This window comes from Somniosus microcephalus, chromosome 5 (genome assembly GCF_052327205.1).
Source record: "Somniosus microcephalus isolate GS21.2 chromosome 5, FLI_Smic_1.0, whole genome shotgun sequence".
NCBI lineage: Eukaryota > Metazoa > Chordata > Chondrichthyes > Squaliformes > Somniosidae > Somniosus > Somniosus microcephalus.
Genome location: NC_140991.1, coordinates 131,562,182 through 131,576,611, shown reverse-complemented (window position 1 = coordinate 131,576,611; position 14,430 = coordinate 131,562,182). Strand labels below are relative to the sequence as shown.

Below are 14,430 nucleotides of genomic sequence, written 5' to 3'. Positions count from 1 at the left end.
GCGCTAACCGTCATGAATCGACAAGACTACGAGCGGCTATTTTCACACATACCCTTGAGAGAGACATCCATCGTCTTGACGACGTATACGGGGCAAAAAGTATACCCCAGAGGAAAAATAAGGGTGCCTGTCGAATACAATGGCAAGAAAATACGGAAATTGTATCTCTACATACTGCCAAATGGTGGACCACCGTTATTGGGACGGGAATGGATCAGGAAGATAAACTTAGATTGGCATTCCATTCATGCAATGACGGTGGACGGTAAAAAAGATGAAGACGTCACTCCTGGACGATTGTCAACAATCTTAGCTAACGCCAAAGAGGTATTTCAACAAGAACTGGGCACGCTTAAAGGCATAACCGCCTCGTTAAAAATAGAAGAGAACGCAGTTCCCAAGTTTTTCAAAGCAAGACCGGTACCATATGCAATTCGCCCAGCCGTCGAGGCAGAGCTGGAGAATCTGGAGAAGGCGGGCGTGTTGTCTAAGGTCAACTGGAGCAAGTGGGCGACACCCATCGTTCCTATCATGAAGAAAACGTTAAGCAATAAGTCCGGAGAGCCAAGGAAGATTCGCATCTGTGGGGATTTCAAGGTGACGGTGAACCCTGTCCTTCACACAGTACAATATCCTCTTCCAAGGATAGAAGACATCTTCGCCTCGCTGTCTGGAGGGAAGCGTTTTACAAAAATTGACCTAGCACAAGCATATTTGCAGATGGAGGTTGAAGAGTCCTCTAGGAAGTATCTCACGATAAACACTCACAAAGGTCTTTACCAGTATCATCGATTGGTATTCGGAGTAGCATCGGCTCCGGCGATATGGCAAAGAGCTATGGAACAAGTCCTGCAAGGGATTCCGGGGACTCAGTGTTACTTGGACGACATCCTTGTAACAGGTGAAGATGACAGTGAACACCTTAACAACCTAGAACAGGTGCTCACTAGACTACGGGAACATGGGCTGTGAGCCAACCGCCCCAAGTGCGAATTTTTCAAAAAACAGATATCGTATTGTGGCCACGTGATTGATGAAGAGGGGTTACATAAGTCCCCTGACAAAATTGAAGCGGTTGTTAAGGCCCCAGCGCCTGAAAATGTGTCGCAACTGAGGTCATTCCTCGGGTTGGTGAATTACTATCATAAGTTTTTGCCGAATTTGTCGACAATTCTGCACCCGCTGAACGCCCTGCTACGAACAGGGGTAGCATGGAAATGGAGCGATGATTGTAAACGTGCTTTTCAGAAGAGTAAGGACTTAATCACTTCAAAGGAAGTATTGGCTCACTACAACCCAGCACTCCCAATCAGGCTGGCGTGTGATGCGTCTCCCTACGGCATTGGGGCGGTACTGTCACATAAATTCCTTGATGGTTTGGAGAGGCCGATAGCTTTTGCGTCACGCTCGTTAACTTCTGCCGAGCGTAACTACGCCCAGATTGACAGAGAGGCCCTCAGCCTAGTGTGGGGGGTGAAAAAGTTCAATCACTATCTGCACGGTCAAAAATTTACTCTACTAACCGATCATCAACCTCGTCTCCATTTTCAACCCTCAGAAGGGCGTACCTATAATGACAGCACAACGGCTGCAGAGATGGTCCCTTTTCCTAGGGGCACACCAATATGACATCGAGTACAAAGGAACTAAACAGCATGGAAATGCTGATGGATTGTCACGTCTACCGTTGCCGACGGTGGAAGATGACGACCTTGCAGTGGATCCAATGGAGTTATTCCACTCGACCATAATCGAATGTCTCCCTGTGACGAATGCAAACATAGAAAAGGAAACACGGAATGACCCGACACTATCACGGGTCTATGATTTAACGGTGAAGGGATGGCCAGCACATGGCGAACCACTGCTGCCAGCATTCTCACCGAGAAGAGAACAGCTGTCAGTGTGCAGAGGAACCTTGATGTGTGGATCCAGAGTAGTAATTCCACCTAAGTTGATGGATAGAGTGCTCAATGAGCTTCATGAGGGTCATCTGGGTGGGGTAAAAATGAAGAGCTTAGCCAGAGCGTTTGTGTGGTGGCCGGGAATCGATAGAGGAATCGAAGAGATGACCAAGAGCTGTGTGGGATGCCAGAAGGTCCAAAACGCCCCACCACAAGCTCCTCTGCATCCATGGGAGTGGCCCTCATCTCCATGGCAAAGGGTACACATTGATTTTGCTGGTCCCTTCATGGACTTGATGTTTTTAATTGCGGTGGATGCACATTCAAAGTGGCCAGAGGTAATAAAAATGTCCTCAACCACCGCGGAAAAAACTATCACAGTTTTACGAACCATATTCGCCAGGAATGGGCTGCCTGAACAGATTTGCTCTGACAATGGACCACAGTTTGTGTCTGAAGAGTTCCGGAGGTTCTTAAAGAACAATGGTGTTAAGCATTACACATCTGCCCCATATCATCCAGCCACTAATGGATTGGCCGAGAGGTTTGTCCAAACATTCAAGAAGGCTATCAAGGCAATGTGTAATGAAGATATACCCCTACAACACAAGGTGGACAACTTCTTGTTTGCCTACCGGAATGCGACACATGCGGTTACCAACCAAACTCCAGCCATGATGTTCTTCAATTGAAGACTACGATGCCGCTTGGATTTGGTTAAGCCAAACGTCCGAAGAGATGTGGAGAACAGGCAGTTTCAGAATATGAATGAAAGGCCAACCAGGAGTTTTAAGATAGGTCAACCAGTTTTGGCCCAGGACTACCGCACTGAGAAATGGCAGCGAGGAACGATTTGTACACGACAAGGACCTCTCATGTATACCGTGGACGTTGGGGAGAGCATTGTAAGACGCCATGCTGACCAGATTCTAGAGTCACTGGACAACGTCAACTCCACACCACGACCTGATACACCTGGTAATGAAATCGACGTTCCAATTGCAGCTACCGCAGAACCGGTAATATTGGAAGCAGAGAAACCAAACAACGACATTGATTCTGACTCAACATTGCCAGAAGAACCTGTTACCCCAAAGAGGCGTTATCCAGACAGAATCAGGAAGCCTCCTCAAAGACTGAACTTATAATTGCTTAAACTTAACCACTGTATATAGTAACAGTAATTGTGATTGTAATTCGTTATCATTTAGTTGTTAAATGAATGTTATGTACTGTTTATCTAAAAAGGGGAGGAATTGTTGTGTATGTACCTTTAAGAGAATAACTGGTCTCAGACTGCAGTACCGGCAGTGACCACCCCTGTATAAAAGGCGCTAGAGAGCCTCTGTTGTTTAGTTTCGTTTATGCCTTTCACCAGTAAAGATCTATTTGTTTTCACTCCTGCTAGTCCGTGTCTCAATCATTCACGGACTTAACAGTTACTATACTGTGACTTCTATGTATTTCTGTGTTATTGAAAGGCAGTGTGGCTTGAAATTATTTTGATATCAGCTCAGTTAAAGATTGTGTGCTTTTGTTCAAATAAAGCAAATTTGCTAGCTAACATCTCTTGTCATTTTGTTAGAATCTAATTACCAGTTGATGGGTCAGAGATCATATCACAGAAAACTTCAAACTGTAGAACTCCTGTTCCAACTCCATCAGGGTCAATGATGTAACGACGTGATTGCTGGAATCCTGCCTCCTTCAGTGCAGCACACGACTCCACCACCGGGACTTTGGAACCTATAAACCACAGGCCAGAGAACACATTACTTATCCCCTACAGGTCAGATGTCAAATTAGCTGGATAAAAAAGATTTGTATTGTATCGCATCATGTCAACAGAATAGAATTGCCAGCTATGGTTCCTACCTTTAGTCTGGTTTGTATACTTTTAGCAATAACAATGCAACAACAACTTGCATTTATACAACACTTACATTAAAAAAAATCTCAAGGTGTTTCACAGATAGGTGTAAGGAAACAGATACCAAGCCCAGAAGGGAAAGATTAGATGGAGGGACTGAGCGCTTGGTTGAAGAGATTGGTTTTGAGAAGGTTTTTTGTTAGGGAGGAGATTACAGCAAGTAGGACCCCAACAGCTGAAGGTTCTGCCACCAATGGTGTGGTGAAGGGGAGGGGGGATTATACAAAAGGCTGGAGTCAAAGGAACAGAGGGGAGGATACAGGGCTGCTGGAGATTATAGAGATAGGACTGGGCAAAGCAATGGAGAAAGTTTTTGAAATAGATGAGGATTTTACACTAAGGTGTTGGATAGGGAGCTGATGCGGGGTGATCAAATAAAACCTGAAGTAAAAACAGAATATTCCGGAAATACGCATGGTTGAGGCAGGACATAGAATGTGTAGGACCAGAAAAGAGTATTGCTGATCAGTGTCTAGGAACTACCATATCCCACACTGCCTGTCCTACCCTCAAATCACATTGTTTTGCTAGGTACTTCTCCAACTCTCTTACTGCCTCCTTGGAAGTCCATTCCATGCATTCATCATTTTCTTTGTAAAGTAGTTAAATTTAAACTGTCTTTTCATCCTCCCTCTTCTATGTTTGAGGCTATGCCCTTTTGTTGCTGTGAGTATTAAACGTGTGGGCATTAATTTTGTCTATGCCCTTTAGAATCTTGAATGCCTAAAAGGTTAACCCTGAGCCTTTCTAGTGAAACTAGTCCCTACTGAATAATTTCCTCCTTCCCCAGAAATGGTCCTAATGTCCAAGGTATCTAAACCCTTCCCTTCTACAGCATCCCTTAAGCCACATAACCATTTTTGTCTCTTCCTATCTGCTGCAGAGTGTGGCACTACCCTGGAGATCTTAGTCTATTCCATAGCCCTTGAAACAGAATTTTCAAGGGCTTGAACCTGCTCTTTCATATATACTTGGTTCCTATGTGAACCAAAACCTCTGGCTATTCACCCTCCTTTTCGAACAGTTTCTCTACCTGCTCCAATATGTCCCGAAACCTTGCACGCAGGAAGCAACATATCATATGGGATTCCTGGTCATGACTGCAAAAAAAGCTACCTAGCCACCTAATTATAGAGTCTTTACAACCATGGCCTTCCTGTTCAGTCTCCTTTTTCCCTCAGATAGTCCTTTTCATAATGCCATGGTATCACTTCTGGCTACCCTCCCTGAGTCACCATCATTGTCTGCTTCATAGCTATAAAGAACCATGTTCCTAACAAACAGTGTTAGAAGTTTGGGATGCTCCTTAATTTTTAACTCCCTGTTCCCCCTGTGGACAGTCACCTACTTTCTCCATCTCACTTCGCTATCCAACTCTTGACCGTCTTTCAATCTGTGGGATGACGACCATCTGGAGTGTGTATTACCCATCCTATATGTTGTGTATTGTAGACAATTGTCAGCAATGTTCTAATCAGGAGTCACAGTCCTCTGACAATTCATGCAAGTGTGATTCCCCTGTATAATGCATGGATTCAGGATTGCTCACATCTTGCATATTGCACACGTCATGAGCTGTCCCTGAGACCCTGTCACCTCCATGTGATCAAACCATCTTTTTTATGCCTACGGTTACCTCAGTATGAGCTACCAATCTCGGCCAAGCTTTCTAAGGGAGGTAAGGTAAAAGAAAAAGAACTTGCATTTATATAGAGCCACAGCTGACACTAAGGTACTAACCAACCAGAGAGGAAGTAAAGACCAGAAGACAATTAAACCCGAGTCTAGCTTCCAGTAGTTAGTTTAAAAGCAATGTAAGGAATAGGCCTGGGATTTTGGTTAGAGAATTGTGCTTAAAAAGTTAACTTACAGTAATTACAATTCTATGTCATTCTATGTAATGTGGGTTGAGAGAAAAGGGCAATGCATAATTAATAATTTCTTCAAATAAAATATCCTTGTTTAAAATCTGGTTTTAATAAGTTCATTGTAATATAATGAATTAATAGAAAAGGAAAAATGTTACAAAGCCAAGTTTTTTGTGCTTTCTGTAGCTAATCATGTTTCCAATTTGTTACTAATCAGTCAACTTACAAGAACATCTGCAGTTCATAAAATTCTATCGGCAAAACTTCAAAAAGCTCTCCACATGTATTTCACACGGGAGTAATAAAACAATCGTTTCAATCGCACCCAAGATGTTTTTTGACGATGGAAAGATTAACTACAGCTGGGTTTCTCATACTGCAAGAAACCTAACCTGTCAGCAAAACTAGTGGCTGTGAATCAGGCTGTAACCAAGTCAGAGGCACAAACTTCCACAAAATATATAGGGGGAAAAATATAAGAGGGCGCTAATGGGGCACAAAGCAACTTGCGCCCGGGCATGGCGATGTTTGTGCCGCTTGCGAAATTGACCAGACATTTTGTGGCGGCGCTAAACACTACCGCCACAATCTCCTGTGCTCGCAGATCGTGACGTCAGTCGAGCGTGCAACGCCCCGGTAGCACCCCGGACCGGATATTGACTGGCGCCCCCTGCCTTTCCGCCTGCCGCTAGCAACGACAGGTTGAGGAACGTTTTGTAGTCGGGAAGGGACTGGGGGAGCGCTATTTAAAGGTGGCCGCTTCCTTCCTTTTTTTGTCGGCAACATTTTTGCATCACGCATTCTGAGAGAGAGAGACTTCTGGAGAAATTCAACACAGTGTGAAGGAGTTTTGGGTACTGAGCAGCACTTTGCAGGTTCATTTTGATTTGACCTTCCTTGCATCGATTTAGAAGAGACTATGGGGGCTGCACTCTGAGCTCTTTCCCTGGGCCTCTCTATTGTTCTTTCCAGCAGAATTGATGTACAGGTCTCTCCAGGCTGAGATTCAAGGCTGCAATGAGCAGGGTATGGATGGAGAGCAAGATCAACCCTCCCCTTTAAGAACTGGCCGGCGCCAGTGTATCTGTGTTCCATTGCTGACTGACATCACATGAGCTTCGCCAGCGCTCTGAGGTAGCGCCTCGCTCCTCGGCGTTACCACCTTAAGAGAGGTGTGTAGCGCCTGATTTAGCGCTCAAATCACCTCCAGAGGCGATAGAAGCCAAGTCTGCAGTTGGAGGCGATAATTAGAACCAGGCACTAAACTTTGCGCCCAGCCAATAATTGCACCCCAAAAGGGATGATACTGAATTTCTCCCCCATAAAGTATCAAAACCAGCTTAAATCCAAACATTGTGTGCATAAATCCTTTAAACTGTGTTTTTGCCTTGAGTATTTCAAAACATTTGAACAACACAACTTTTTCCCTCATACTGCACTTTTACTACTGAAATGTAAATGTTGCTCTGCTGGTAATGAAACTGGCCCCACATTTCCCCAGGGCCTGGACCACATTCCCACTGTAAATTGGTCAGGAGGACAGTGGAGGGGAAGGAAAGTTGGGCAGGACCCAGATGGAAAGGGTCTCTGTGCAGAAGAGCATTGGAGACCAGTTGCTGAGAAGGTCCAAGCTGGGCAGAAGATACAACCTCCCCATACAAGGTCCCTGATGTCATAAAGATACCAGACCAGCAGGATCGTTTTCCCCATTGGAATTCCCATGGGTCCGACCTCCTTTCTACTCTGAGTGGAATCTGGGCCCTGGAAAGAAACCAGTGTCCAAGTCTTTGTGGAAATGAAAGTGAAAATGTGCCCACTGGAATGTCTAGACTGAAGTCATTGCCTGGAAGTTCCCAGAATTGCCTGTTCCAATTTTTATTTATGTTCAGCCCTCTGCCCCACCCTTGTCTGCACCTTTTAGAGGGGACCCACCAGTGGTATGCCCATGTGGCCATCCAGCACTGCATCTTCCTAGCCCCTTCCCCTGCCCCCACCCCCGTTCCGCCCCATAGGAATCTTGGTATCAACCTGTGATCGCCCCATTGTGTTGAAATGACGGGGATGTGAGTGTGGGTGGGGGTCTAGGGAAACTGGCCAATTTCCCTGAAGTACCAGCAACCCCAGGTAATGCCAGAAGAGGGGTGGAGGTACACACAGCAGCAGCAGTTGGAAGCCCGCTAATGGTTCTGTTGGAGGGACGGGGCCACCTCTCCCTCTCTTTTGGCCCCATAACTTTGCCAAACTGGGCCTTGACTCATCCAGAGGCCTTCATAACAACTGTAACAATCTGCAGCCTTTAACGATTGCACCTCCTTTTTCGGGTGCTGCAACACTGCTGGTTGCTGCCTGGCACTGGCAGGTTCATTGTGTACACCAGAGATACCGTTGGAAACCACCTGGGATTTTTAATTCACCCGAATCATGGTAAACGGATCAGGTTCATGGTAGGGTCAAGGGGCTCGATTTTGCCAGGCCCGAGGAGGCGGGATTGGAGGCATGGGAGGTGGTAAAATCGCAAAAAATGGTGGGCAGGCCCAATCCCACCTCCGAGCAATTTTACCAAATACGTGTTTTCTGACTCCGTTTCCATCCCGCCTACAAGAGGCAGGATAGGCCCTCAAGGCCCTTAACAACCAGTTAAGTGCCTCTATAATCCTATTTTGAGAGGCCTTTCTGATTTAACAGTTTTCCCACGTGCTGCACGCCTCCCCTGAAACACGCCAGTAAAACCTGGCGGCAGCACAAGTGGATTGCTTACTAACAGCTGCAGCTCCAACATTATTTAGGAGTTTTCAGCAATCATCATTTGCAGGTGGCAGAACTTTGTTGCCTCAGGTCTGGGGGAACTTTTAGCAGGCCATTGTTGTGGAAGTTTGGAGCCTGACACCCATCTCCAGTGTGACCTCCTGGGAAACCCCTCTCGCCACCTTGACTGAGCGCTTCCTCAACTGAGGCATATACCAGAAGAATGGGAACCATTTATTTCCTTTCCTCCTGGACATCAGATTCGGACGAAGACCAGCCGTAGCAGCAGCAAAACCATGAACAACAGCAGTACCAACAGCAGCAGCAACAACAGAAACACAACATTACACCCAAGTGACTACCCTTGTGACTACTTGAGCATTATCTTCCTCTTACTCGTGCTCCTACATGGTGCTTCCCCTGTGGCTTCAGCAGATGTGGAGGCCCCTTGCTCACTTTCTTGCTGCTCCTGTCTCGACACCTTTGGTGGGCATCCTCTGGGGTTGCGAACCTGTGAGGGCTCGGCAACAGTCTGCTGCTCCTGCGGCTGTGCAGGGGCTGAGACGCCGATCTCAGTTGGGTGGGGACTCTGGTGGGGCTCTGACCAAGGGCTCTGCAGTGGTGTGGTCATGTGAGCGCTTGGAGAGGAGCCCCCACTTCCTTGTTGTACGCCACCAACATCCCTCTCATGGGTCTGTCCCACTTCAGAGCTAGCAAGTGGCTGGACAGCACCTTGCTGCACTGCAGCGGGGCCATGAGGACCCATTTCTGCACTGGAAATCCTACTCCAGAGGACTTGCATGAAGGTCTGGTTTATTTGCTCAATAGCTGACCATCGCTCCTCAAGAGATGTCAGTCTATTCTGAACAATTACCATGTTTGCCATACCCTGGCGACTAAGCTCCTCCATGGACGTAGCCATCCTCTCCTCTACTGTAGCCAGCCTTACCATGGAGGTAGCCATCCTTTCCAAGGAGGTTGCATTCCTTTCCGTGGTGATGCATTCATGCGCCAAAGCCTCCACAAAGGCTCTGTTCATGTTAGCGATGGACTCGTCCATTCGCTCCACACTCGCAGCGACCCTGGAGACAAAACCTGCCAGAGACTCCTGCACCTGTTCCTGGAGTTCCAGCACCGCTCTCCTTCTGGATGGACCCAGAAGCACAGGGTCGATATGCAGCGGAGCCGAGCTGGGAGCGTCCTCTCCGCTGCGATGAGGACTCTCCACTGCTGTCCCTGTCTCCACCATCTGCTGATGCTCACTTGTGAGCTGTGATACACCAGGTGAAACTCTACTCTATGTCCCGAAAGTCCCACCGAGGTGCGAGTGTCTGTGCTAGTGCAGGGTGCGCTTAATTCTGCTGACGCTGTGCCCTCAGAGGTTGCAGCTTCCTCTGAGGAGTCTGGAAGCTCAGGCTCTTCCTCCTGGACAGTGGGGACGGGGGCTCTCGATGGTCCTGTGGGGAAGTAAAGGAAAGAGTTAGAGATGTGAGGTAAAGGTTGCATGCACATTGAATTGTGCAGGTGATCATAAGTCAATCTGTTAGAGCATCAGAATCATTATCAGTGACTCATGCAATGTTAATGAGAGAGATGTTAAACTATTCTGTCACCAGCTTGCTCTGATGCACCCGCCTGTCCGTCCCCCACTTGGGAATCCTCCTCGATCCCGGCAATTTCCAGGGCCGCCTCCTCCGAGGTGGTGAGCTGGGCTACCGAGGGTGGCCCTCCTCCTGTCCTCGCTTTTTCCCTCTTATTGCGGGCTCTCTTTTCCTGCAATGAGGGACACAAGTGGAGTTTGAGTGGGAATGAAGGAGTGAGTGCAGAGAATCCATAGCATAGATGCTTAGAAGGAGACAAAGTGTGTGTTGTAAGTTGTTGTCATTGCATCAGTGATAGGGAGTGTGAGGGCTGCATGGTAGAATAGTTAAGTGAATGTGATCATAGAGAGGGAATGGGTAAGGGTGCAGGGATGTCAGTGTCAGGTGGGATGTGGAGAAAGAGGTTGGCAAAGCAGAGTGCTGGTGAGGAGAGGTGATGGGGATGAGATTGAGGGTGATGAGAAAGTCATACTCACTTTTCCTGTGCGGAGAAGGTCATGAAACTTCTTCCTGCACTGCAGCCAGGTTCTGCGGCACATAGAGATGGCATTGACCTCCTGGGCCACTTGCAGCCACACAGCTTTAATCTGTTGTGGTGGCTTTTTTCTCCCTGAGGAAGGGAAGAGCACCTCCTTATTAGATCTTGCTCCCTGCACCAGAGCTTGGAGGGAGGGCTTATCAAAGCGAGGTGCACACTTTTGCTTGCTGGTGGACATGGTCGGTAAATGAAGTCTTTCATACAATGTCCAAAGCGTTTCCAGTCTCCAGAAGAAGCAAGGCTGCTTGCAGGCCTTAAATCCAACAGCATTGATGATGTCATCGGAGGCGACTTTCTGTATGAAAAGATTCATTGGGCCAGTGGTTCCTACACGCAGGAAATCAATTGCCCAATTAGGGGAAAATCCCACTTTTTCAACACTTCACTTAGAAGTCGGGGTCCTGACACGATTTCCACCTGACACGCCCCAGCCCGCCCACACTGACAAAATCCAGCCCAAGGTGTCAGGCAGAAGTCCCATTGCGACCCACCTCTAGTAGCCCTGGAGCAGAATCCAGCCTTAAGAATACAGAAATACTGCAGCTTTCAGAAGGTATGTTGTGCACTCAAATAACATAATTATCACACCATTCAACTCACAATGTTATAATGGTGTCAGTTTGACTCAGTTGTGTGTTCGAGGATTTGAGCACATAAGGATAATTTTCCAAGTTTGTACTGTTAGTGGGGAGCCTCGCCTTTCAGCAGTACAAATTGTAAATTCAGACACGTACTACCAATCGTTCCCCGGTCATTAAGGTCGAATAATTATATTCGCAAAATTGTGGGCGGTACGCACCCGAACCTCTGGTTTGTGTTGCCAGAGAAACGGGCTCTCGCAAACAGTGTGGACTCCTAAACTGACTTCCATAATCTCGGTTAATTATTTTATGCAGCGAGTTGTTATGATCTGGAATGCACTGCCTGAAAGGGTTGTGGAAGCAGATTCAATAGTAACTTTCAAAAGGGAATTGGATAAATACTTGAAAAGGAATAATTTGCAAAGCTATGAGCTATGGGGAAAAGAGCAGGGGAGTGGGACGAATTGGACGAATTGGCTAGCTCTTTCAAAGAAACGGCTGTGCTGTATGAATTTATCTCACCCAGTGGCCATTATTGAATAGTGTGTGTTGGTAGGTCATTCTATCACAGAGACACAGAGCCCAATTCTTTTCTCACACATGAACTTCCAGCAATAGTCACTGAACAGTGATCAGAAACTGATTTTCGCCCTCCCTAAGCCAATTGTCGCAGTCTATTGTCTTGACTGAAATCAGCTGATACAACACAAACTGGAGATCGAGACTTCCTGGCTTATACGGTTCAGCTACTCACTGGATAAGCTTGCTGAGTTGTTATGGGAGCTCTCGGCAGGTTTGCTTTTGATCAATACTTAGCTTCTTAAACTCCACCCTCTTTAATAAATGTGAAAATGACTGAAGCACAGAATTGTTAGCTACATAACATAGGTCATTTCTAGATCAAGTTTTTTTAGTCACAACTCTGAAATTACAATTCCTGAACTTTCCACAGTTTGTCATCGAAAGTTAAAATTGATTCCAACCAGACAACTAGATCCATTGTTTGAATCAACTTTGGAGACTCATCATTGGTGCACACGTATATTTTTAGCAATTTCAATAACTGTCAAAGCTTGGTCCTTTTTCTCCTCCTTCTACACACAATTATTTCCCTTCCCCCAACAATTTAATTAAATTTCCTGGGGAAGGAGAGACAACCAATACATAGAACATATACAAAAGAAATCTCTGAAATGTCTTCCTCAACTTCAAAGCAAAAGCGTCAGGATGTTAACTCTTACTATACTACCAAGAATTGGCCAAGTTAATCTTCAGATTTCTGAATTTTGATTGAGTGCAAAACTACAGAGAGCCCAAATGTTATTTTAGCTTATAGTGACTGCCCCCCATTCAGTATTATAATTCATATTAAATTGACCCGCCCAGGGAGCCTGGCATTTCTCAAGCCCTGTTGGCAGTCTAAGGACGAATCTACGTTATCAACATGATCACTAGCATTCCAGACATTCCAGTAATCTTAACAGGATTGTGGCCATAGAAATCCTGGATTGTTTGGTTATCAATGTCTGTGCTATTCTGTTACCTCCAGTTCCCTTACTAAATCAGATGCTGTATTTATCCAGTTATATTGTTTGTTCCTTTATGATGAATTTCAAATTGCTTCAGCAACCTTCAAGCATCGCTTTTGAAATGAGTTCCCCGTTTGTTTTCTAAGGTGGTCTTACCCTGTCCATAACAACGAAGTTGGCCAATCTTGTGAAACGCCATCTCTACAGGTACATCTCGTGTGTCTCCAAACCTCACTTCCTGTACAGGAAGAATACTTTTGTCCGTCAAATATCCTTTGTCTTGTCTCCAAACACCGTCATTTGCATCACAGTTGCATGTGGAAAGACCCAGGGCACAGTTGCCTGTGTAGAAAAATATGCGGGATTTTTTTTAATGCCTCAATATATAAAAATAATTTTCCTATTAGTAAGATTTAGCGGGGTCTAAATTGGATAAGGCCCGAAAATGGGTGCGGAGATCGTGATATATGATCTGTCCACACCCGTTGAAAGTAGTGCAGGCAGCATGCGAAATTCATGCTGCCTGCTCATTAACATGATTGAAGCACTGAGCCCAGCACTAAACGCGCTGCTGGTTGGCTCAGCGCTCAACAGGCAGCTCAATATTGTGGGAAGTCTGCTTTATATTTAAAAATTGCCTGCAGAATGAAAGGCTGTCTGCACTTCTTAAAGGGGAGGTGCTTTGTGAGAGAACTACCTTATTCTAACTGGAGCTGGAAGTTAGCAATATCACAACAGGACAGAGATGGGCATCTCGGTTCTCCAATACAGCACTGGAGGCCTTGGTGCAAGGGGTCTATAGGAGGAGACAGGTCCTCTACCCGCAGCGGGCCAGGAGGCCTTCCAGACACACTGTTCGAAGGCAGTGGGAGGAGATCGCTGAACCGCTCAGTGCCACCAGTCTTTCACCCAGGACATGGATCCAATGCCGTAAGAAGTTTAATGACTTCACACGAGTGGTCGAGGTGAGTGACTGCATCTTCAAATGCCATATCCCACCAACTGCACCACTAGCCTCACACACTGCTCAATGCACCACACACCCATCACTCACCTACCCAACAATCTCTATCAATCACAAGTCATACCTCACAATGATAGCTTCACTTCACCCTTACACACTTACCACTGTTGCAAGTCTCACACCCACATCTCACACCTTGCACACAATGCCAGCTATTCAACCATGACAGGCACCTCACCCAAATACATTGCACCACACTCACTGACACACTTCCCTTTCTCTTGCAGGACAAGGTAGCTCACAACCAGCGTGAGCAGGAGCTAACAGGCGGGGGGCAGGCACAGCTGCAGAACCTGACCCAGCTGGAGGAGAGAGTTCTAGAGATAATTGGAGGGGACGTCATTGAGGCCGTGGCAATCGGTGAGGCTGAAAGCATTGATGATGACGGTATACTTATACCTAATCCTTCTTCTCACATCCCACTTCCCTCTCATCCCACAATCTCTTCCCACTTACAATCTGCTGATGGTGTAAGCATGCACATCTTGCTTTCCCCCCTTCCCTCACCACAACCCAGCCCTTGTGCCTTTCTCCTTTCAGATACCCAAGAACTGCCACCAGCCCAGGCTGTGCAGGAAGAAGTGGACGAGGAGAGTGATGGAGAAGGGACACCTTCACTCGATCGGACACTCCCAGCTTAGAAAATGGCACTGCGCAAACTGTAGAGTGTAGTATAGAGTGTGGGATCTGCAGGTGGTGAGTCACCAGGC

At 46.5% G+C, this 14,430-nt stretch overlaps 1 protein-coding gene across 2 annotated transcripts in view; it reads right to left on the bottom strand.

Annotated features, from left to right (window-relative positions):
- LOC147117333 (uncharacterized) overlaps positions 1-14,430 on the bottom strand; it is a 99,941-nt gene that overhangs the window by 31,314 nt on the left and 54,197 nt on the right. For both annotated transcript variants that reach the window (XM_085987130.1, XM_085987129.1), the window contains 2 exons: positions 12,853-13,038; positions 3,501-3,650 (listed from right to left, as the gene is read on the bottom strand). In XM_085987130.1, coding sequence (XP_085843256.1) covers positions 3,501-3,650; positions 12,853-13,038 — 336 coding nt within the window. The remainder of the gene's footprint in view (positions 1-3,500; positions 3,651-12,852; positions 13,039-14,430) is intronic.